At 42.2% G+C, this 24,123-nt stretch overlaps 1 protein-coding gene across 6 annotated transcripts in view; it reads left to right on the top strand.

Moving 5' to 3' along the window:
- Positions 1-480: 480 nt before the first annotated feature.
- The window catches only part of STN1 (STN1 subunit of CST complex), a 64,669-nt gene continuing 41,026 nt past the window's right edge, over positions 481-24,123 (top strand). For all 6 annotated transcript variants that reach the window (XR_009212711.1, XR_009212712.1, XR_004252399.2 and 3 more), the window contains exons 1-7: positions 481-587; positions 1,031-1,225; positions 8,343-8,438; positions 13,626-13,691; positions 19,205-19,366; positions 20,428-20,551; positions 21,718-21,889. Coding sequence is in view for 3 of the 6 variants with exons in the window: in XM_032178482.2 (XP_032034373.1) it covers positions 1,093-1,225; positions 8,343-8,438; positions 13,626-13,691; positions 19,205-19,366; positions 20,428-20,551; positions 21,718-21,889 (753 nt within the window). In the remaining 3 variants the exon portion in view is untranslated. The remainder of the gene's footprint in view (positions 588-1,030; positions 1,226-8,342; positions 8,439-13,625; positions 13,692-19,204; positions 19,367-20,427; positions 20,552-21,717; positions 21,890-24,123) is intronic.

Raw genomic sequence — 24,123 nt, forward strand, 5'->3', positions numbered from 1 at the left:
AATCAAAAAGAAAAATAGTCTGATCCTAACCCAACCTCTAGGAGGCCCAGGTTTAGGGTCCCGCCACCAGCAGGAGGAGGGGTGAAAGGTGACTAGAAGAGCGGCGTTAGACCTGCAGGAATTTCAAGGTCGGCTCCTAGGCCTCAGCGGTGGGGGCTAGCACGAAGGCGGGGCTGCAGCGCTGCCTGAACCAAAAGTACGCTGCGCTGCGGCGGGGCAAGGAACGGGCGGGGCTTCGGCTGGATGGGGCCGAGCGGATGGTTGGGCCACGGAGGGATGAGGCGTGGCTTCTGATGGGATGGGGCGTGGCCGCGGCGGGATGGGTGGGGCCTGGGTGGGATGAGGCGGGACTTCGGAGGAGATGGGGCGGAGCGGTGGCGAGGCGCCGCAGCAGAAAGGAAATGCGCTGGCGCGGAGACCGGGGTTGGTCCCCGGCGGGGCAGGGGGCGGGCTCAGGCCGGAACTCACGAGGTGACCTCAGCCAACTGCTCCTGCGCCGGGCGGGGCGGTCGCCGCCAGCGGCTCCGAGCGCCGGAAGGGCAGGGTCTCAGGACTCCTGGAGCTGCAGGCGGCGGGAGGGGCTACAAGTGGGTCCATTTTTTGGTATCTTTTTTCCTCTTTTTCTTGGCTCATCCCCAAAAGCGGAAAGTTTAGGGCAGAGCGACAGTCAGACCCATCCACTATGCCCCAACACATGCAGGGCTGCGAGGGCGCCCGTTCCTCCAGGGACCCCAAGCGGTTTCTGGTACGCCTGTAAGGACGTATCTTCCCAGAGTGAAAGTTGATGTTTAGCCGTTCCGAAGTTGGTGCTTTGTGGGAAGGAGAACAGCGGGAGAGCCGTAAGGAACGCAGGCGTCCTGACGTGAGGAACGCCTCTTAACACGCCCCGTGGCATGGAGTTTGACAGGGCCCTGGATCCCTGCATTCACCGCTCCTGGAGTCCTGGACGCCCACCTGGGAGCAGCGTCAGGGCCGTGCCACTTTGACCCACGTTAAACGCATTGCATCCTCATTTCTGTGTCCCATCTAGATGCTTGACTCAGTGATGCAGAACCTTTCAGAGTTAGCTGGAAGCCACAGCCCTGCCTCTTGATGCAGCCTGGACCCAGCCGGTGTGAAGAGGAGACCCCTTCCCTCTTGTGGGGTTTGGATCCTGTGTTTCTAGCCTTTGCAAAACTCTACATCAGGGATATCCTGGACATGAAGGAGTCCCGCCAGGTGCCAGGTATGTGGCTAGCCACCCTGGGATGCCCTGGGCTGCATCTGCCACCCTTTGTCAAAGTCTCAGAAAGCTGGGATTAGAGGCTTTTAGGAGAGCCTTCCCTGCTGCAGGCTTTGAAAGGGACCTAGCCTGGACCTTCGCATGAGTTCATTTATCTGCAAGGTAAAAAAAATACAGTCTAAATCTTTTTTTTTTTTTTTTTTTTTAGTAGGTGTTTGGGGGAGTAGCCTTTATAGTGAGGTTTTTACCTCCATTCAGGGTCTTTCGTACTTGAAAATGCTCATTTGTTTTTCTTTGGCCCTGATTCTGTTGGAGAGATCGCTGGGCCAGGTATTCCTAGGCCTGGCTCCTTTCCTAAATGTGCCACTTACCTGGTCTGGGCATGTGACTCACCTTCTGCAAAGTTTGGGTTTCTTTGTAAACATGGAGCTTAACCCTGTGTAGTGGAATCTTTTGATTCCTGATATGTAATGGGGGTTTGTTTTCTTTTGAATTAAGCAGAATCAAAATATTATAAACTCCCTGAGAGGAAGGACATCATCTGTCTTGTTCACCTGTGTAATCCCAGGGCTTAGAACAGTGCCTGGCATATAGTGGGCCCTCAAATAGAAATAGCAGTTGAAGCAACAAGGCATTATACATGTAAAGTTTAAATTTTCTTTTTTTTTTTTTTGTATTAGATAGTGGCTACTAGAGATAGGCTTATCTTACCTAAAAATATAACAAGTATAGTTTGGGGTGGATTTAAATAATTCACGTAGCTGTGTAATAATTCACAAATAGCCACGTGTTTACTGTGCTATTTGAGAAGTTTGGTTAAACTTCCTTTGCTATTTTAAGTGAAGCTTTCCAGTCAAGGTCCTTCTGAATAACAAACTATGAGTTAGAAGTAGTCAAGAATCTTAAGCATCCACAGTTTTAATGAGATAAGGTTTTGTTTGTTTCCAGTTAAATGTACAAATATATTTGGATGACCTTATGCTAATGCCTTTTGTACAGATTTTTCGCCACACCTTTATTTCCTAATTATTGTTGGAAATGGTCTGTTTTTTCCCTTGGGAGGCAGCCAACCTCCTCCACAGTTTTCCATTTTCCAGTCTGGTTTTTTTCATAGCCCATCTCTTCAGGAAGAAATTAATTCACACCAAATTCTAGCCTTGCTTAATGATCTTCTGCAGGTGAGAAAACAGGTACCAAGGACATGACAGGGGCTTAACTCTACCTGTAGGCAAAAGACTTTATGATGTATTAAAAACAAACCAACAGGCCGGGCGCGGTGGCTCACGCCTGTAATCCCAGCACTTTGGGAGGCCGAGGCGGGTAGATCACGAGGTCAGGAAATCGAGACCACGGTGAAACCCCGTCTCTACTAAAAATACAAAAAAAAAATTAGCCGGGCGCGGTGGCGGGCGCCTGTAGTCCCAGCTACTCCGGAGGCTGAGGCAGGAGAATGGCGTGAACCTGGGAGGCGGAGCTTGCAGTGAGCCGAGATCGCGCCACTGCATTCCAGCCTTCGAGACAGAGCGAGACTCCGTCTCAAAAAAAAAATGAATAAATAAATAAATAATAAAAACAAACCAACAAAAACAGGATCAGTGATCTTTGATTTATCACTGGTGAGAATGTTTCCAAGGTGTTTTAAAAATGATACCTTATGGTTAAAGCAGACATCAGCTGACAGATTGGATACATTTAGACCTGGGGCCCCCAAGCCCTGGGACCACAGACCACTACTGGTACATGGCCAGTTAGGAACTGGGCCGCACAGCAGGAAGTGAGTGGTTGGCCAGTGAGCATTACGGCCTGAGCCCCACATCCTGTCACATCAGCAGCAGCATTACATTCCTTTTAGGAGCGCAAACTGCACGTGTGAGGGATATAGTTGCACGCTCCTTAGGATAATCTAATGCCTCATGATCTGAGATGGAACAGTTTCATCCCCAAACTACTGCCCCAACCCCCATCCCCAGAAAAATTGTCTTCTACAAAACCGGTGTCAAAAAGGTTGGGGACCACTGCTTTAGACTATACCATAGTGTTCTGAGGGGTGGGGAATTCCACTCCTAGGTTTTTGTTTTGTTGTTGTGTTTGGTTTCATTTACTATAAAGACAAAACTTTTGACTACGTAAAATTTAGGATTGTTTAAACAGCAAAGAATATCTTAAACAAAATAACAAAGACAAACCCCAAAAATGATAAAATATGAAATGAATGTGTTGTGTGATAAAGAATTTCGGTGACATTTGCCCTTGGTTCCTGCGGGGTAACATCTAAATTATTATAGTTTCCTGAGTGATAGGAGCATCATCATTATTCATGGTGCCCTCTGGAACCACACTTGAATTTATGCAAATCAGGTGGTTCATGCTGGATCCCTAGATAGTTTGGAGTGGGGCTGTCTATGCCTAAAAGACCAACTGATTAGAGAGTTGGGGGTTTTGAGCCAGATCATATCAGTCTGACCCTTTGGGAAGGGAGTGGGGCTAGAAATTGAGTTCAGTTATGTGGCCAATAATTCAGTTAATTGTGCCTACCTCATGAGACCTCAGTAAAAACTGTGGAACTGAGGGTCAGATGAGCTTCCCTAGTTGATAATCATGTGTTGGTGTGTCAGGGGGCGATGTGTCAAGGACACAGAAGCTTTGTGTTTGTGCCCTCCCAGACCCTGCCCTAGCATCTCTTCATTTGGCTGGCCCTGATTTGGATCCTTCATGGATAAAACTATAATCATAAGTATAGCACCTTCCTGAGTCCTGTGAGTCATTCTAGCAAATTATCAAACCTGAGGGAGTGTTGGGACCCCCAAATTTATAACCAGTTGGTCAGAAGTGCAGGTGGCCTGAGGACTGTCACAAAACTTGGGACTCATGACTCAAATGAGGGCAGTATTGTGGGGGACTGTGCCATTCACCTGTGAAATTTAACCTAACTTTGAGTAGTTAGCATCAGAATTGCATTGCAAAATGATTGCAAAATGTCAGCTCCTCAAAATTTGAATTTAGAGTTGAACTAAGAAAAATACTGTGAAATTTGATTGTGGTGGTATTTAGATTTGTGTGGGTTCTTTTTGTTTTGTTTTGTTTTTGTTTTTTTTTTTTTTTTGCATTAAAAAAAAAGTATCCCAGGTACAGTGGCTCATGCCTGTAATCCCAGTACTTTGGGAGGCCAAGGCGGGAGGATCACTTGAGCCCGAAGTTCAAGACCAGCCTAGGCAACAAAGTGAGACCCCGTGTCTGAGTTTTAAAAAGCAGTACCTATGGTCCCAGTTAGTCAGGAGGCTGAGGTGGGAGAATCACTTTAGCCTGGAAGGTCAAGGCTGCAGTAAGCTGTGATTGTACCACTGCCTTCCAGTCTGGGCAATAGAGCAAGACCCTGTCTCAAAAAAAAAAAAATATATATATATATATGTATTTTTAATAATAGCGCATAACATACAGAAGTCGTATTTATTGTTTTAAATATCTCTATCCATGTCAAACTTTAATGATGGGTTAAATAATAGTGACTCTTTTATTTAAATCAGCATATAATACTTATCCTATTATTCTAGTGGGTACAATGAAGTGGAAATAATATATTCGTAAGAATTATATTAAATCTGGTTGAAAAAGATTATCTTAGGTGTTTTAATGCTGTCAAACGTAAATAACATAGCATCGATTAAATAACAGCAGTTAAACTAAAAAGAGAGCAATCAAAAGTACTTTTAAAAAGAGAAAACAGTCAAATGTCTTGCTGTGGTTGTGGATGTTCAGGGTCGGCTGCTTGAAATCCAAGTCAACCTGCCTGTGACCCTAGATCCCTGAACCCTTATAGCTTGACTCTCCTCCTTCTTGGGGGCCTGATGATCCAGGGGGTCCTCTGATGCTTTTAGGCCTCTGTGGGCTACATGTGGAACAGCAGGAACACAAGGGCCTTGGGAAAGGCTGGAACATGAGCTCTGTTATCTAGTATTTGTTACCATTTTCTTTTCTTAGTTCATTAAGCTTTCTCTCAGTTGACAGAGCAGCCATCCAACTTTCTTGAGCTCTCTTCTTATAGAAGATCGCTTTGATAGAAGAAAATGGCTCTCTAATTCTTTTTTCCATGTCTTCAGCCATCTTCTTGTAGATGCTGTGCATCTGATACGTGTAGTTCACGTTTCTATATACTTGGAGAAGTTTCTTCTTTCTAAGCAGTGTATTTCCTCCTCAGTTGCTTTTCTCTGAGTTTTAAAATTCAAACTATCTGTTATATTCTTCTGATCTCTTTCTCCATTGTTCTGTGATGCTTTTAAGATTTTTTTTTTTCATCAGCCACTTGGAACTGGAAGGATTTTGTTGCATCTTCATCTTGAGTGACCATGTCTGTCCTTAAAGGCAAGTCATTGTTGTCAATCCGTGAGATGAAAATTCACAGGGCTCACTTTTCTGTCCTTTTTCAAGAAAGTCTACTGTGTCCACAAGTGAAGACCTGTTCAGATTTTTATTAAGTGTTGCCGCATACAAAGTTGGTACCATTGGATGACTGGCCTCCATCACAGGTGACTTGAGGACTTCATTGGCTTGTGCCATTAGCCCAGTCTTCTCAATGCCTTTCCCCCAGACTTCAACCCAGGAAGAATACCTTTTGTTCCACTCTTTTCCCCATCTGAAAGTGTTTTTGCTCTTTATTAAAACCACGACAGTGGTATATGCTAGGATCTCCTTGGAGACCCAAAGAATCCTGGGACTTTCAGACATCACCAGCAGATCATCCTGCTGCTTCTCAACCACTAGAAAGACATTTCAGTGGCGGACAGCCGGCCCTCTGTGGGTCCAAACAGCTCTGCTTTCTGCCTCTGATTGCCTATGTGCTGTGGGCCACAACAGACCCTGTGGAGTGTCTGTCTCTAATACAAACAAGTACCTGGTAGCCAGGATAGACCATCACGTAGGCCGGGGGAGGAGGAGGCCAGCCCTGTTCTATAAAACAGTTATCTCTAACTTTACTCTGCTCAGTGTGCAAATAGTGATATAGAGCATTTGGGGAGGCAGAAAGGGCTGAATGCAGCCAGAGATCAGCCTGGAGCTCAGGCCACCTGGCCCTGCAGCAAACCTAGACCACCGAAGCAGCACCATGCCTCAGCCCTGCTCTGCACACAGGCACTCCAAGGCTGAGTGGTGGGGTGTACGGCAGTAGAGGGCATCCCTGGGTGAGGCTCATTTTCCTGGTTTAAAGTTTGCTTCTGCCGTAAGGAAGCCTGCCCTTGACTACACAGGACACAGGGATCTCCCTTCTCTGCAGGCTCCCTGTCCTTTTGCATTTGGTCAGTGCAGGCAGGCAGGGGCAGGGGACTGAAGATCTCATCAATGGTCTTATGGAAAAGACTAGGTTTCAATTGTGAGAACTTGGGAGAAGCCAGTTGGAACTGGCTACATCTTAAAATTTTATGGCCTGAGTGCAGTGGCTCACACCTATAATTCTAGTGCTTTGGGAGGCCGAGAGTTTGAGGCCAGCATGGGCGACAGAGAGAGACCCCATCTCTATAAAAATTTTTAAAAATTAGTTGGGCTTCTGCTTGAGACCAGGAGTTGAGACTGGAAACACTTTGTCTCCATTCAATCCAAGTTTTCCTGGATGGAGGTGACTCTTTTGGGGGTGACACAGTGACCCAGGCTCCTTCCCTCCTTGTTCCTGCCATCTTCAGCTCATGCCTGCAAGGTTGTCCTGAGGACAGTCTCCAACCACCAGGTTATCTTTAGAAGCGTACCTCTGTGGAGAGAGAGGGTCTTGCTTTTGGCTAAATTTGCCACCTCTTATTTCTTAAAACCACATCTCACTCCCCTGGTGTCTCTCTGTAACTGAGGCTTAGAAGCTCCTTGTTCATTCTTTGGACTCTTCCTCAGTCCCTTTGTCTACAAGGGAAACAGAACCATCAGCAGAGGCCAGTCTGGGGGTTCTATGGGGCATTGGGATTCAGGCCACAGGTCCCCCCCATGAATGGAGAGAATAGAGGCTGTGACTACGCTTGATGTGAGGGGAAGAATGGCCAAATGCCTGAGGTGATCATTGTTTCTTAATTTAGAATTCGTATATTTATTTTAAAAAGGACTTGACTGGGTGTGGTGGCTCCCAGCACTTTGAGACACCAAGGCGGGAGGATCGCTGGAGGCCGGGAGTTCAAGACCAGCCTGGGCAACAAAGTGAGATGCCCATGTCTAATTTAAAAAAAAAGAAAAAGGAAATCACCATATAAAAGTTTATAACCTGTTTCTGAAAGTAAAGAATTTAGCCATCATGGGGGCGGGGGAAGAGGCTGGAAAAGAGATTGGACAGAACTCTTAAGTTGCAGATGACAGGAACACAGTGCGTGTAGCTTAAGGTGAAGTGGGGAGCTCGGGTTAGGTTATTGGGGGACAGGCAGAAGGGAGGCCTTGCAGGAGCCAGGACAGCCCTGGGACCATCAGGGACTCCCTGCTCTGAGCAGCCCCTCTGTGTCCTGGCCCCAAGTCAGAAAAAAGCCTCTGGGTATCAGTGGTTAGGTTCCCCCTCTCAGCTTTCTCCTCTGGCAGGAAGTTGCCTGCCTCCATCTGTAGCCTAGGTTTTGAAAACAGAGTTTTAAAAAGAGAAGTTTTGGGGTTGTAACCTGGCCCCAAAAGGCAACGTTTTGTAACCTACTTACTGTCTTTTTAAAAAAAATACTATTGCCAGTTCAAAGAAATCATGACTGGTTTCTCAGAAAAGCACTTGTTTGAAAAAAAAAAAAAAAAAAAAAAAGCCAAGGAAGACTTTCTCATGGTTTCCTCTCTCTTTCCTTCTACTTGCTTCAAATATAGTCCTGTGTTTGGTCCCCCAGTATAATCACTGTTTTCAGGCCCCTTGTGAGCATTCTGCACGGAGGTGCATTAACCAAATCTAGTTGGACAGCGTTGGTTTTCTCCCGTCTGCACTAGCACAAGCTTTAATGCCAAGCTTTCTACTGACATTGGAATTTCTTGGGGCATTGTCATTTATCAAGGACTGATTCTTAAGTCTTGAATTTCAGCAAACAGCATGGCATTGATTTTTTTACACTCCCTTCCCCTCTACAAGTCAACATTTAATGAAGCAGAAAATGTAATCATACATTATGTCAACTTTGCTTTTTTTAAATTTTAGGTATATTTTTATACAATGGACATCCAATAAAACAGGTAGATGTCTTGGGAACTGTCATTGGAGTGAGAGAAAGAGATGCTTTCTACAGTTATGGAGGTAAGAACAATTGTGTCTGAAATGAAGTTGATGTAGAAGGCTGACGCTTCTGGGCTGAAAGTTGGATTTCAGCAACCCCAGCCGTTTAGAGTAGCTGGGGACCCTCACTAAGGGCATGTACTTTCTCTATGGGGTGCCCCTTATAGCCCCAGACACAGGCTAAGAATAAAATGAGGCAATGGGTAGGAATGATACTGATGAATTCAGTGAAGTGACAGCTGCTGAGGTGCTAAGAAGTGGAAGAATTAAAATACAGCCCCCTAAGAGCATTGATGGACAGGGCAGGAAGGCACCTGATGCCAAAGGGTATATCTGTAAATAGCAAAGTGATAACATATGGTTATGTGGATGACTTTAAAAAGCAAAGACCAGATTAATGTTAAAATAGATTCTTTAACAACACAGGAAGGTGTGAAAAATAATTTTAAAATCTCTATTTCCAGAACAGTTAACAAAAAGCCTTTTGATACTCAAAGGGGTAAATACCCATTATCAGAAAGTTTATTTTCCCTTATGTTGGAAGCTTAATAAAGGGTTTCTATATTTTGGACACCAGAGAATTGCTCGAATGTTATTTTAGTGTAATAGGTCTTTCTTTTTTCATTGAGTTGATTTTTAAGCGTTTAATACATTGCCTTGTACAACTCCAAGCTTCTCTATAGTCAAGAGCCCAAGCTAGATATTTTGTGGGAAACTTAACTTTAAATTCCAAACCTTTGCTGAAATTGACATTGTCACTTTTTGTGCTATGCCTTGGATTTGTATTCTTACTCTTCTTGAGGAAAGATAGAAGGCAATTGAACTTTGTGACCAAGAGCATTTCGTTGGCAGTCCCTGCATGATTGATAATTTGTAGATACAATATTATTGCATTTCTTTACATGTATTCATTTTCCTGAAGAGTATTATCTTGTACTTTTAATAAAATAACATGTGAAAAATAAAAACTCTTATTTTTTCTGCTTTTTCTCAGCATATATATATATATATATATATATATTTTTTTTTAATTCTATAAAGGATCATCCTGTCAGACATTCCCATACTGAATCTCTTCTCTGCTTTATTTTACCAAAGATATTGGTCCTGTTTTTCTCCAGACAACTCAACAAATATTTACTAAGTTCCTACGGTGTATCCAGCTATGGGCAGTACACTGTGGTATAGTAGAGTGCTTCCTCTCCAAGTGCCAACAGCGAAATAATAGCGTCTTTCAGTTTACAAAGCACTTTTAGATGCATAATTTCACATTATTCTCCCCCTAGTCTTTTGAAATAGAAAGTACAGGTACTATTTCCATTTTGTAGATGAGAAAACTAAGGCTTAGTAACTTGCTCAAGATTCCACTGATGGAGATTTGTGGGTCCATTCTGTTTACTGACTCCAGTGTGTTCTGTGGTCTCCATATAACTCAGTTTGATTTTTCTCTCCTCCTCCTTTCTTCCATCCCCTACCCACCAAAAAAAAAAAAAAAAATTAACTGCATTTGATTTTTAGTTTTCTGTTTTTTAGATCAAATAAATGAGGCTGTTTGAGGACTTTAAAATCCTGGCCCTAGAACCAGGCTAGATATTAAGCCTGTGTGTAAAGAAGCTTCACTTAACCTCTTTTCCCATTATAAAAAGATTAAGGCACTATGATTGCCTCTTCTCCAGTAAGCATTTCCCTCTGAGTGAGTGTCTGAGGAGCATGACACATCTGTGGGCTTTGGGAAAATAAAAAGCATCTGACTGCTGAAATTATTGAGAGTAGAGAGGCTTTTGCAACGTTAATTCTTGTGGAGAGCTGCCCCTCTCCTGGCTGTCCTCAGGCACAACATGGCTTTTGGGCCACCTGCCAGGTGGCCGCTCCCTGCTGTTCTGGGTTCTGCTTCCCCTGACTCACCGCAGGCCTGTGCTGGGGGTGCTTCCTGCTCACACTGACTCATCCCGCAGCTGAAACAAAAGGCCAGCGGCCCAGGCGGTGCTGCGTAGCTGTGGAGGACATTGTGCAGCACTGCAAGGGTGCCTCCATTCAGGGGCATTCCAGCAGCCAGACCTCTGGGCACCAAGGCACAGGGTCTGCTGGGAGAGGTCACAAACCTGGGAAGTCCGGGGGTTGGTGACAGTGCCCAGAGTGCACAGAACACTTGGTAGCAACTCGAGCTTAGAGCTAGAATATTGGAAGGCTACAGTCAAGACCAGAATGACCTCGCATTCTCTAGGACAAATGTTCATGTGCTAATTTTTTTTTTTTTTTTTTGAGATGGAGTCTCGCTCTGTGGCCCACACTGGAGTGCAGTGGTGTGATCTTGGCTCACTGCAACCCCCGCCTCCCGGGTTCAAGTGATTCTCCTGCCTCAGCCTTCCGAGTAGCTGGGACTACAGGTGCTTACCACCACACCCAGCTAATTTTTGTGTTTTTAGTAGAGACGTGGTTTCACCATGTTGGCCAGGCTGGTCTCGAACTCCTGGCCTCAAGTGATCTGCCCACCTCGGCTTCCCAAAGTGCTGGGATTACAGGCATGAACCACTGCTCCTGGCCTGCTAATTTTTTTTTTAACTTTCTATTATACTATAAATCAAGCTTTTCAACTGCAGAGAAGTGGTGTGCCTGGAAGTGTCATGCATTTTTTTTAACGCAAAATGTCCTTATTCGTTTTTTGGATTCTTAAAATGGTACTTACTCATTATAAAATAAAATTTCAGACTAGAGATAATTTTAATGAAGTATATAAAAATCATATGAAACACTATAAATTAGGCAAAACAATGTCAGTGTTTGGGTGAACATCCTTCCTCATTCTAAACATGTTCCCAGTATCAAAGAAATATAGAAATGCCTATTTCCTTAGTACTATTATGCATATTTCTTTCTCAGTGTTTCTGAAATTAGGCTTACAGTCAACGTATACATTGAATGTGGGGTTCCTTCCCCACACTCCAAGAGAAACTACTGTTTAAATCATTTCTGTCAAAATACAGTTTAATGTTGCACATAAATTGGATTATATATTTCTGTTTTACAATGAGCCATGTATATCTTTTTATTCCCATATACTACGTCATTGTAATTTTTTTTAACCAATTCCATATTTATAAACATTTAGGTATTCCCAAGTGTCAGTATTATAAAGAATACTACAGTGAACAGCCTTACATAAGATGTATATATCTGTATACTTGTTTTTGTTTTATCTGGAAGTAATTGTTAAGTCAAAGGGTATATACATTTAAAAACAACTTTTTTTAAGAGGCAGGGTCTCACTGTGTGGCCCAGGCTGGAGTGCAGTGGCTATCACAGGCACAATCATAGCACACTGTAGCCCCAAACTCTTGGACTCAAGCAATCCTGCCTCAGCCCCCCAAGTAGCAGGCATGTGCCACCACACCTGGCTTACATTTCACAATCCGATGCATGCTTCCAAACTTGCTCATTAAGATTTAAATTTTAGAAATGTGTTACTAATTTATACTCCCACTATCAACATATGAGGGTATCAGTATTTTTAATATTTGTCAGTTTCACTGTTGATAAATTATGTATACTTGCTTTTCTTAATGGTAACTAGTGAACTTAGCATACTGATGTATTTTTATTGGCCATTTTTAGATCTTCCATGAATCACATATTCTTTGCCACTTTTTCTCTTGTGATGTTGATCTTTTTCTTATTAATTTATATGAGCTCTTTATTTTTTATTTTTTGAAATAGGGTTTCATTCTGTTGCCCAGGCTGGAGTGCAGTGGCATGATCATGGCTCACTGCAGCCTTGAACTCCTGGGCTCAATCAATTCTCCCACCTCAGCCTCCCAAGTAGCTGGGACTACAGGCACATATCACCAAGCCTGGCTAATTTAAAATTTTTTTTTTGGTAGAGACGGGGTCTCCCTGTGTTCCCCAGGCTGGTCTCAAACTCCTAGGCTCAAGTGATCCTCCTGCCTTGGCTTCCCAAAGTGCTGGGATTATAGGCATGAGCCACCATGTCCAGCCTATGAGCTCTTTATATATTAAATCATTAACCCTATCATTTGGAATATTGCTATCCAGTATTAGTTTTTAGGTGGTTAGACTTATCAGACTTTCTTTAATGAGTTCTGATTTTAAGATTCTGCTTAAAGAAGTCTCACCCCACCCACTTTAAGCCCAGGGTTAAAGGTATTCACCCATATCTTCTTCTCATTTTAAGTTTACCTCTTTTATATTTAATAAAATGAAACCCATCTAGGATTTATTTTAGTATAGAAAGTACTCTTTTTGGCTTTTTCTTCAGCATAGATTTAGGCCAGCAGTAAAAAATTTTGCCTTAGATTTCTTCAGGATTATGTGTGCTTTTACAACAGTCTAGTTGATTATTATTTTTTTAATTATGAGACCCACTGACCCCATGCTTGGCAACCTCTGTTCTGAGTTTGTCAGAAATTAGGCAAAGAGAAAATGCCTGTTATTCCCTAGCAAACATCTCCAAATTCCTCTATAGTTGTAAATATAACTGCAATGGGAATTGTTTGATTTTTTGCAAAAATGAGATAAGCCAGGAATAACATAAGCCAGACTAGTACTGTTTTTGTGGCCAGGGTATAATTATTTTCTATAATGAAAATAAAACGGTGCCCTTCTGTGATGTGCTTGGCTTTTCTTGTAGCCCCTGCAGTGGTGAGGACTGGGCAAAAGATCTTTCACAAAGAGAAACCCAGGCCAAATGACTTGGAACGTTTTGTCTTGGGAAGTCAGCACGCTAGCAAAGAGACTGTGACAGAAGGCTGCGCCCTAAGTGCCTGTGCCTCTAACCACAGACCACACGATGCTCTCGTTTCAGGGTGGGAGAGAAAGGCTGATTTTGTATGTGAGCGGTCATTCAGTTTTTGCACTTAACTTCCCAAGGCCACCATTTTTAGTAGAGAGGTGTAGACAAGCATCATGAGGGTACCCTTGAGGGTACTAATCATTAGTACCTTGAGGTAGGATAAGTGAAATGCTGACCATATCCCATTGGGCTTGTGTATTACATTGACTTGTGCAGACAAGCAGTTTATACTCATATACAGTGAGAGGTTGTTTCAAAGGTGGAAGGAGAGTTTGATAAGGGATTTGCTTCTCCAGGCTATTGAAAGAGGTCATCTTTCAGTATGCTGAATGCAATGACAGCGTGCTAATTCACCAGCCTTGCCCAAATCCCTCTTCTACCCTTTTACTTTTCTCTTGCAGTGGATGACAGCACTGGAGTTATAAACTGCATCTGCTGGAAAAAGTTGAATACTGAGTCTGTATCAGGTAATTTTATTTGCCACATTCCTGTACTTTTCACCTAACTAATGGATTTTACTCAATGTAGTTCATCAAAATAGCTATAGGGCTAAATTTTCACATTTATCTGCTGGTGAGTTACATTGATCTACCTGAAGCACAATACCCAGAGCTTTGGCTGCTCTGAAAACTGATGCCATAGGAGAGCCAGTTGCTTTTCTTTCTCCCATCTCTTTGGTGCTCACTGCTTCCTGAGCCTACAGGAATGTGAATAGGTTACAGGGAGTTTCAGCAGTTCATTTTTACCATGCCCATTATTACATAAGTCAAGGTGTCTTCGCCTAATTGCTAGTCAGGTCTGAATCCCCTCGTCCCAGCCATATCACTTGACCAAAGAACATTTTGAAGACTGTTTCTCTCACATGGTTGCCACTAACTTCTGTGCTGCCATGGTCCAGATTTTCTAAAGTCTCTGTGTTCAAACAAATAATACCAGGAATTCTAAGATTGAGAAGGTAAGATAGGATTCCTTTGGAAATTATCCATTAAGTAATATAAATTAAAAGAACTTTAAAATTGTATAGTGAACACATTGACTATAACTGAAACAACATTTGGAGTTGCTTGAATATATTTTAATAATTTTTAGATACTTTTTTTTGTCTTTTTTTTTATTATTATACTTTAGGTTTTAGGGTACATGTGCACAATGTGCAGGTTTGTTACATATGTATCCATGTGCCATGTTGTTTTGCTGCACCCATTAACTCGTCATTTAGCATTAGGTATATCTCCTAATGCTCTCCCTCCCCCTCCCCCCACCCCACAACAGTCCCCGGAGTGTGATGTTCCCCTTCCTGTGTCCATGAGTTCTCATTGTTCAATTCCCACCTATGAGTGAGAACATGCGGTGTTTGGTTTTTTGTCCTTGCGATAGTTTACTAAGAATGATGTTTTCCAGTTTCATCCATGTCCCTACAAAGGATATGAACTCATCATTTTTTATGGCTGCATAGTATTCCATCGTGTATATGTGCCACATTTTCTTAATCCAGTCTATCGTTGTTGGACATTTGGGTGGGTTCCAATTCTTTGCTATTGTGAATAGTGCTGCAATAAACATACGTGTGCATGTGTCTTTATAGCAGCATGATTTATAGTCCTTTGGGTATATACCCAGTAATGGGATGGCTGGGTCAAATGGTATTTCTAGTTGTAGATCCCTGAGGAATCGCCACACTGACTTCCACAATGGTTGAACTAGTTTACAGTCCCACCAACAGTGTAAAAGTGTTCCTATTTCTCCACATCCTCACACAGGTTCTCACTGTGTTTCCAGGGCTGGTCTCAAACTCCTGGACACAAGTGATCCTCCTGCCTCAGCCTCCCAAAGTGTTAGGATTACAGGCTTAAGCCACCACACCCGGCCCAATTTTTAGATACTTTTTAAAGTTAAGTTCATAATATGAAAGAATATCTTGCAATATTGGTGATGGTTTTTGGTTCTAGAGAAGCTATGAAAACTGGAACCTTGTTTTTCCTGTGTTTTACAACATATACAGTATAGTGCCATACACAGTGGGGTTATTCAGTAAACACTGCCTGCTCTAATATCTAACATCTAGTATCTACCTACTTACATTATGTATGGTAAGAATATCTAATGCTTAGTCATTTCTTCTTTTTTGCCATTACATGTCAGAATCTCAACTTTGTACTTTGACTATACCGATCAATGGAATGCTCATTTGCTTAATTTTCTGATGTATTTACATTTAGAATTTGGCCATCAGTTTCATGTAACTTTGGAATTCTAATTCCTAATTTGGGAACATCTAAATAAATGGCATTGCTTTGGTGAGGAAGGTTTGTAGATAGATTTAAGGGAGACAACATGTTTTTAGGCAGATACCTCATAGGCAAGAAATAAACCTATGAGACAATCAGGTATCTGGATTTTTATGTATGTCTGAGGTGTTTTTCTTAATCTGTTTTGTGCTGCTGTTACAGAATACCTAAGACTGGGTAATTTTATAAAGAAAGAAATTTATTTCTCATAGTTCTGGAGGCCAGAAATTCCAAGATCAAAGTTTTGGTGTCTGGTAAGGTCCAGGTCCCCCCTCCAAGATGGCACCTTGAATGCTTCATCCTCCAGAGGGGAGGAGAACTGTCCCTCACATGGCAGAAGAGCGCGAGAATGAGAACCACTTCTGCAAACCCATTTTATAGTGGCCTTAATTCATTCATGCGAGTGGAGCTCTCATAAGCTAAACACCTCCCATTAGACCCCATCTTCCAACACTGTTGCATTGGGGGTTACATTTCTAACACATGAGATTTTGAGGGGACAAAAACATTCAAACTTATTTTTGTCAAACTGTAGCAGTATTAAAATCATTTGCAGATTTTTGGTTGTTGTCACAATCTTCAGTCAGAAGGTGTAGTTTGAATATGCGTACTTGTTCTAGATGGAGAGTCAGCAAAGTTTTTCTGTAAAGGGCCATATTTTCTGCTTTGTGCACCCTATGGTCTGTGTGTCCCAACTATTCGATGCTGCCATTATAACAGAAAGTAACCATAGCTAGTACATAAGCAAATGGGTATGGCTGTGTTCCATTAAAACTTTATTTTAAAAAACAGGCTGTGGATGGATTTGGTCCATGGGCTATAGTTTGCAGACCCCTGTTTTAGCCATTGTTTCAGTTTTCAAAATTAACTCTTTTTAAAGAAATAGCGTCATCAGGAATATATAGTTCTTATACTTTGTAATTTTTTAGATCAACAAAATGGCTATTAATACTGAGAGTCAGATTTTTAAAATATCAATAAGTAGATAAATGAACAATCACAGTAGGTAGCCTTAAGATTGCTTTGCAAATATAATGAGAAGGTAAGAGTAGGAGGAGAAAACCTAAAAATCATTCTCATTGTCTTTAAATTGTTCCCAACTAGCCCATTCTCTCCTTTTAATTTAATTGCCCTTAGTTTAAAAGCTTTCCATTGGAAGTTGGCCAGCAAAGACTAATTTTTTAAACAAAATTTAGTCTGAGTCAAAATCATGTTCCAGTCAGTTCAAGTAAAAGAATATAATATTAGCTCCCATAAATGTCACATTGAATGTACCATTTGGACTTAGCTTATGAGCAAAATTAAGATTTCCTGGCCCTGAGTATTAGAATGTTAAAGGGGATTTATCTTTCATGATGGAATAGACACTGAAAGTGAAGTTCTGTCAGGCTCCAGTCTTCTCATTATATTCATTTAATTACACAGCTTGAGCCTCCTTTCGGCAGTTTGGCTCACCCTTTAAATGAAAGGTGGGCCTCTTTTTCTCAGACCAACCATCAGTCTGATCATTTCAGTGGTGCTATGTGAAGCATTTATTATGACCCTATAATGTCTGCATAATGACAATGAGATTTATAAATACCTTTAAAATTCAGCCTAAGTAGAAGAGGACCTGGGGATAGGAACGCAGATGGGACAGCCTTTTGAAAAAGTAGCAGTTGGGGATTTTTTGAAGAAACCCAGTAAGCTCTGAGCAGCGGTAATGCTGATTGCGTCCAGGTTCCTACCTGGACTCACTGAATGCACAGAGTTCTCTGTGCTCCCTATGTTGCTATTTCCCTGGGTATAGTAGGTGTGTTCAAGGAAAATTAATGCCTCTGTACATTACAGAGCCACAGTTGTCAAAATTGTATTAGGTTGATTTTGATGAAGGGCTTCTCTATAAAGAAATACAGAGAGTAGATCATCTTGTGTAAAAACACAGCCTCTCCTGCAATTTAAAAGCAAAATAAGATGTATGGAATAATTATGTATTTGTTAAGGTATTAAAAATCCGAATGACTGAAGCTGGTGTAGGAGTTGTGAGCCTTCATGCATTGCTGACAACGTTGTCTAAAAACAGAGAGGTTTGATCATTTTTTTATGGCAAGCATTCTGACAATATGTAATGAACTGTAAACCAGTTTGTAATTTTTTATCCAGTAATAATCTCCAAAGAAAGACCTCCAAAAAACAAGATACTTTTTCTAGAAAGTTTAATTATTCATTATCACAAATAGCTTACATGTATTGAGTATTTCCTATAAATATGGAATTGTGCTAAGTGCAGAATGTAAGTGTTCAATTAGATCATGCACAACAACTGTATGTATGAGGTAGACACTACTGTTATCTCCATTTCATAATTGAGGAAACTGAAGTGTAAGAGTAGAAAGGAAACAGGCACAGTGAGGTTAAGCAGGTTAAGCAGCCTGCCCAAGGTTACACAGCTAGTAGGAGGCAAACTGAGATTCACGTCAGGTCTTTCTGATTCCAGCAGCCAGAATGCTGATGGCTAAGCTGTACTGCTCCCATACAGTGCTGGTGAAAAAAACCAAAGTAAAAAATTATAAAACTGTACCTATAATCCCAGCTACTCAAGAGACTGAGGTGGGAGGATTGCTTGAGGCCAGGAGTTCAATTCCAGCCTGGGCAACATAGCGAGACCCTGTCTCTAATAAACATAAAATGCTTGGCTGTGTAGCTTCTTTGGATACATATGTGTATTTGAAATTATGCTAGACAGGAAAACAGAACACACAGTCTTTTACACCCACCAGCCATAACTGGGAAATGTGAGTATATTCCTGGGGCAGGCAGCAGAGAGTAAAGGATAAGTGGGATGGCTCTGGAGCTAGAGACTGCCTGGGTTCAAACTCCAGCCTTGTCTCTAACTAGCTGTTTTACTTTGGGCAAGTTGCTTGACCTTTCTGTGACTCAGTTTCCTCTCTAAAATGGGGCCAGTAATGAGCAGGAGGGGTTGTGAGGACTAAATGTGCTAATACATTGTAAACTCCTTAGATAGCATCTATAGTACCCAGACATTCGTGATGATTCTTCTTACTTAACTAATACAATTTGGAAGTAAAATAGTGATAGAAGTTATTTAGAATTGAGTGTACATTGGGTTTTTTTCATCATGAAGTTGCTCGAGTTTATAGTTTTAAGTGGTATGAGAGAGAGAAAGTGGAGAAAGTGTGAGAGAGAGTGTGTGTGTGTGTGTGTGTGTGTTTGAGAGAGAGACAGAGATTAGCCTCGTTTCCCAATAGAGATGAGAGGTGAGAAATTGGGATGTTGAGCACTCAGGTGGGACAAGTCTCCTCGCAAGGACATTTGAAAGGTTGTTTAAAGCTATTGCTACCACGCCCAGCTGAACTCATTGTACAGAATTCGTCTCAAGGCCATGCAGAGCCCTTTGACTGCACTGGCGATGCAGGGCAGGAAAGAAGTCCCTGGAGCCTGTCGGAACTTGCCCGCTGGACCTCAGTCTAGACTTTGTTCCCTTCACCCCGCTCTTGAATAATTACAGTTTATACCTTGTTCTCAGTGGAGGACTCCAAAAGGTTATGTGGATTTCCAACAGTAGAACAATTACTCAGAAGTAGAATAAATAAGCATATTGTGTTGGTCTTACCCTAAAACTGTCTCACAGATGTGGTAGAGTGATTGTGTTATAACTTTTTCTTTTTCCCTCTGGCTCTAAACAACTACAGCTGCTCCAAGTGCAGCAAGAGAGCTCAGCTTAACCTCACAACTTAAGAAGCTACAAGAAACCATTGAGCAGAGAACAAAGATAGAGATTGGGGACACAATCCGAGTCAGAGGCAGTATCCGCACATACAGAGAAGAGCGAGAGATTCATGCCACCACTTACTGTAAGCACAAGATATTTCTACCAAATTGGTGGTTTTTCTGGATGTGCGTCCAGTAAACCTCTTGTTCAGCTGGAAGTCAAACTTTCAAAAAGTTCAGTTAAGATATAACTCTATTTAATGAGTGAATTACATTGTTTAACATGCTTTCTTTAGAAAATCAGCATTTCTTAATTTTATTTTGAAGAGAGCTAATTATAAGTTGGGAGAGAAAATGAATTATTTACTTTATATATGGTTGGCAAGTTTATTTGGGTGACATATAGAGTTTCCAAAGCACTTTCAAGTTCAGAGTGTCAATCCATTAGGGCAAAATATGAATATTCTTCAAAATAATGGAAATTTCTTTATTTTTTCTTTATTTTTTTTCTTGTTTTGAGACAGGGTCTCACACTGTTGCCCAGGCTGGAATGCAGTGGCACAGTCACAGCTCACTGCAGCCTCAAATTCCTGGGCTCAGGAGATTCTCCCACCTCAGCCTTCTGAGTAGCTGGAACTACAGGCACGCACCACCACACCCAGCTAATTTTTTGTAGAGATGGGGTTTCACCATGTTGTCCAGGCTGGTCTCAAATTTCTGAGCTCAAGAGATCCGCCCACCTCAGCCTCCCAGAGTGCTGGGATTACAGCCATACGCCACTGTGCCTGGCCAGAAATTTCTTGAACACCATTAAGTCCATTAACTTTAAATGAAAACAGCTAATCAGAAATATGACGGTTCCCCATCATCTTCCCTTTGCACTGTGCTGGCTGGTTTTCATTTGGAAATCTCAAGGACAGCCCCTGCTGTCCACCAGAGGAGCAGACGAATCAATACATTGATGTGCTTTCCTGGTTCCTTGGCCCTGGCCAAGCCCATGACACTTAGGACATCTCATTCCCTCATGCAGGATGACTGGGAGCCATTTAGTGCATCTAGACTGTGATCCCTGGGCACTCACAAGGAAGGAGGCCCACCCAGCACCTCATTTACTATTGTCCTAGCAGCAGTTTGGGCCTGGGAAAGAACTGATCTCAATGTAATTTGCAATTTCTGTGGCATCTTTTTTCCGGTCACTTGTTAGATAAAGTGGACGACCCAGTATGGAACATTCAAATTGCAAGGATGCTTGAGCTGCCCACTATCTACAGGAAAGTTTATGACCTGCCTTTTCGCAGCTCAGCCCTAGAGAAAGAAGAGGCACTAAGGTAAGTGGTGCCTTATCACTGCTGAGCAGTGCCATGACCACGGCAGAAAAGCGAAGCAGCTGAGCCCAGATGCTGGGGTCCAGCCTAGGTTCAAATCCCAAATCATCCACCTATGCACTGTGGGGCTCTGGGCAAGCCCTCTAATCCTCTCTATGTTTCAATTTCCTCAACTGTAATGTGAAGAGAATAATAGCACAGATGTCCTAGGGTTGTCGTGAGGAAATTATGTGTGTCATTGGAGTCACTGAAGGAGGAGTAGAGGCAGGAGCAGAGAAAAACACTTTGAAAAAATAATAATGCCTGACATTTTTCCAAGTTTGATAAAAACTTTAAACTCACAGATCCGGGAAGCTCAATGAACCCCAAGGCAAGAAACCTGAAGAAAAATGTACCAAGTCACCTCATAATCAAAATATGATACCATAGCACGTCATAATCAAAAACCTGTTTTAAAAAAACCTACACCGGTCATTCTCAACCAAGGATGATTTTACTTTTTTATAGGGGAGAAAAACAATCCAGGAGGAATGAGAATGTGTGCATATTTGCTAATATATGCATAAAAGAACTCTGAGAGGAGACACAGAGAACCAGTACTAGCAGCTCCCTGGGGGGTGGGGACCAGAGGATAGGACAGGAAGGGGATAGAAAGGAGACTTCACTGCGTATCCTTTAATGTTTTTTAACATGAATATATTATATATTCAAAAAAGTATATTAAAAGCACAACTATAGACTCATATAAAAAGTGAAAATTCTCCATTTTCCTGTCTCCTGCCTCAGCACCATTCCCCAGAGATTACCAATGTTCATAAGCCAATGTGTGTCTTTTTAAATTAGTTTCTTCTGTGCTTACACAAGCATGAATATTCACCCATAGATTTTGTGGGGTTTCCATTTTTTTTATATAAAAATAGGACCATACCTTACATGCTGTTCTGCAGTTTGACTTTTTTCTCCTAATCTGTCATGAATATCTTAGTTCCTGTAGTTCTGCCTCATCATTTTAAACAACCACATGATGTTCACTGTATGAATTACTCTTTATATGAAAAACAAACCCCAATATAGTGTTGCATTTTCTAGCTAATTTCTGGTTTTTAGGCACCAAAAAGGAACAAAGGTGATGGTTTTCTGCAGAGCTCTTTAAAACTTTCCCTCCGCAGCAATCCAGGCGCCCTGGATCTCCCCAGTCTCACGAGTTTGCTGAGTGAAAAAGCCAAAGAATTCCTCATGGAGAACAGAGTGCAGAGCTTTTACCAGCAGGAGCTGGAAATGGTGGAGTCTTTGCTGTCCCTTGCCAATCAGCCTGTGATTCACAGTGCCTGCTCTGACCAAGTGAGTGCAGCATGCCCATGTGAAAATTCTGGTTCCCTGCCCCAGATCTGCAACTGCAGGTGTGGGTGAAAGTGACTGTGGCATGAAGATTCACAGAGTTGACCCAGGGAACAGAGGGAATGGTTCTGTCACACATTATTTCTATTCTGGAACGGTCATTGACCACTAAGAACTTGAAATGGGGCATAAGGCTGGGCCTGCCCCTTCCCCCTCCTTACTTAATCTTTTTTTTTTTTTTTTGGAGACAGAGTCTCACTCTGTCGCCCAGGCTGGTAATTCTCCTGCCTTGGCCTCGCGAGTAGCTGGGACCACAGGCATGTGCTATCACGCCTGGCTAACCAAGATAACTTTCTAAGAGGAATAAAAAATTAAAGAATAAAAAATTACTTAAGTGTTCCTTGAAATTTTACTTACAAACAAGACTGAATACAACTCGGTCTTTATTTAAACTCCTAAAACACAATGGGTTAATCTTATTCTGAAAAAGACAGAGCAAGTCATTAAAAACCATGGTTCAAGTTCACGAATCATTTTGCTGATGAATAAATCATCTTGGATGGATAATTATCTCCTCTCATCTACTTCCCTGTCACTTGGCTTCTGCTGAGATTAAACATCCATCCCAATGAATACTAACAACCTACTACTATGGACCTTAGACTATTATTATCTTTTTCTACTCAAATATTAAGCATAATAAGATTAAGTAAGGAGGGGCCAGGCGCAGTGGCTCACGCCTCTAATCCCAGCATTTTGGGAGGTCAAGGTGGGCAGATCACTTGGGGTCAGGAGTTCAAGACCAGCCTAGCCATAATGGCAAAATCTTGTCTCTACTAAAAATCAAAAATTAGGGTCTCACTCTGGGTGACCCTGACCCCTGACTGTCACCCAGAGTGAGACCTTGTCCCAACAACAAAAAAAGAAAAAGTTATCTCCATGTTTTTACCCCTAGTGTTACTTGGGTAACTTGTTTTGTTGCTTAGTGTTGACGTGTTGCTTGCAATTAAGAATTATTTGAGACATCGGTTTTAGGCTTTCCCTTTCATTACAGTTCTTAGGTTTGTTGTTGTTGTAACGTGGCTCATTTATTTATTTTCTTTATCCCACCGGGGAATGATCTCAGCTTAAATGTCCCTCCTTGCCCTCCCTGGCCGTCTAGCCGCTCTGATTGCCACGTGGCCCCTCACCCTTACACCCTGTTTTTGTATCTGACTTCACTGGTCTTTATTTGTTTGCCTGCCTGTTCCTCCATCAGAATTTAAGTTCTGTGAGAGCAGAGGCCTTGTCTGTCTTATTCTTTGCTCTCTACCCAGGGCCTAGAACAGGGCTGGCATAAAGCAGGTTCTCACTAATTATTTGCTGATTGAAGGAATGAATGATTTTTAAAAATTCAAATTGTCCCACAAAGTGTAAAGGTAAAGGTCAGTTTCTTTCCCATCCTCCCTCTCATTCCCTTTCCCCTGAGACAAGCACCAGTACTAGTCTCTGGAGTATCCTTCTGGAGATAGTCTGTGCTTATGTGTACTCTAAGTCACTGTAGCCCCTTCTGTTTTACACAGATGGTAGCATGGCGTAGTATACTATGAGAGACCACACTTTTCATTGACGTATGTCTTACAGATTCTTTCCTAGCCATACATATAGGTTGGCCCCTACAGTCTTTTGTCACATGTACCATCATGTATGTGACCAGTCTCTCCGTTCCTGGACTGTTTAGATGTTTTCTGATCTCTTGCCATTACCAACAAGGCTGCTGTGAACACCCTTGCTAGGTAACATAAGTTGTTCTTGATTTTGGTGGAATAGATACTGAGTCACATCCTGAACTCCTGGGCATAACTACTGCTTCTCAGTTTTGTTTATGCTCCTAATTATCTCTTCTGGGCAACAGCCTGATGTGCCCAGTGACCCATGGTTTCATACGAGGAGATGAGGGATATCGTTTCAGAAAACACCAAGGTGGAAAGGGTCATGACTGGCTGCTTTGTTCTTTGCCAAGGTTGCTTCTAAACAGTTGCGGTGCTCCAGCTGTCGGCTGACAGCAAGATTGACCTTCTTCCCACTTAATCATTTAGAGGCGGCTCAAAGCCAAATTGACCTCCTAGGACTTCTGATGATTCTATCAGCATGTTTGGAAAGAAACTTTAAAGCTTAGCGAAGACCATATTTTTCACATGAAGCCAGCTCTTCTGTGATAGCTATAATTAAGTAAAGAGAGAGACTTAAGGACTCTT

The sequence above is a fragment of the Hylobates moloch genome, unplaced genomic scaffold (assembly GCF_009828535.3).
Source record: "Hylobates moloch isolate HMO894 unplaced genomic scaffold, HMol_V3 SCAFFOLD_3, whole genome shotgun sequence".
NCBI lineage: Eukaryota > Metazoa > Chordata > Mammalia > Primates > Hylobatidae > Hylobates > Hylobates moloch.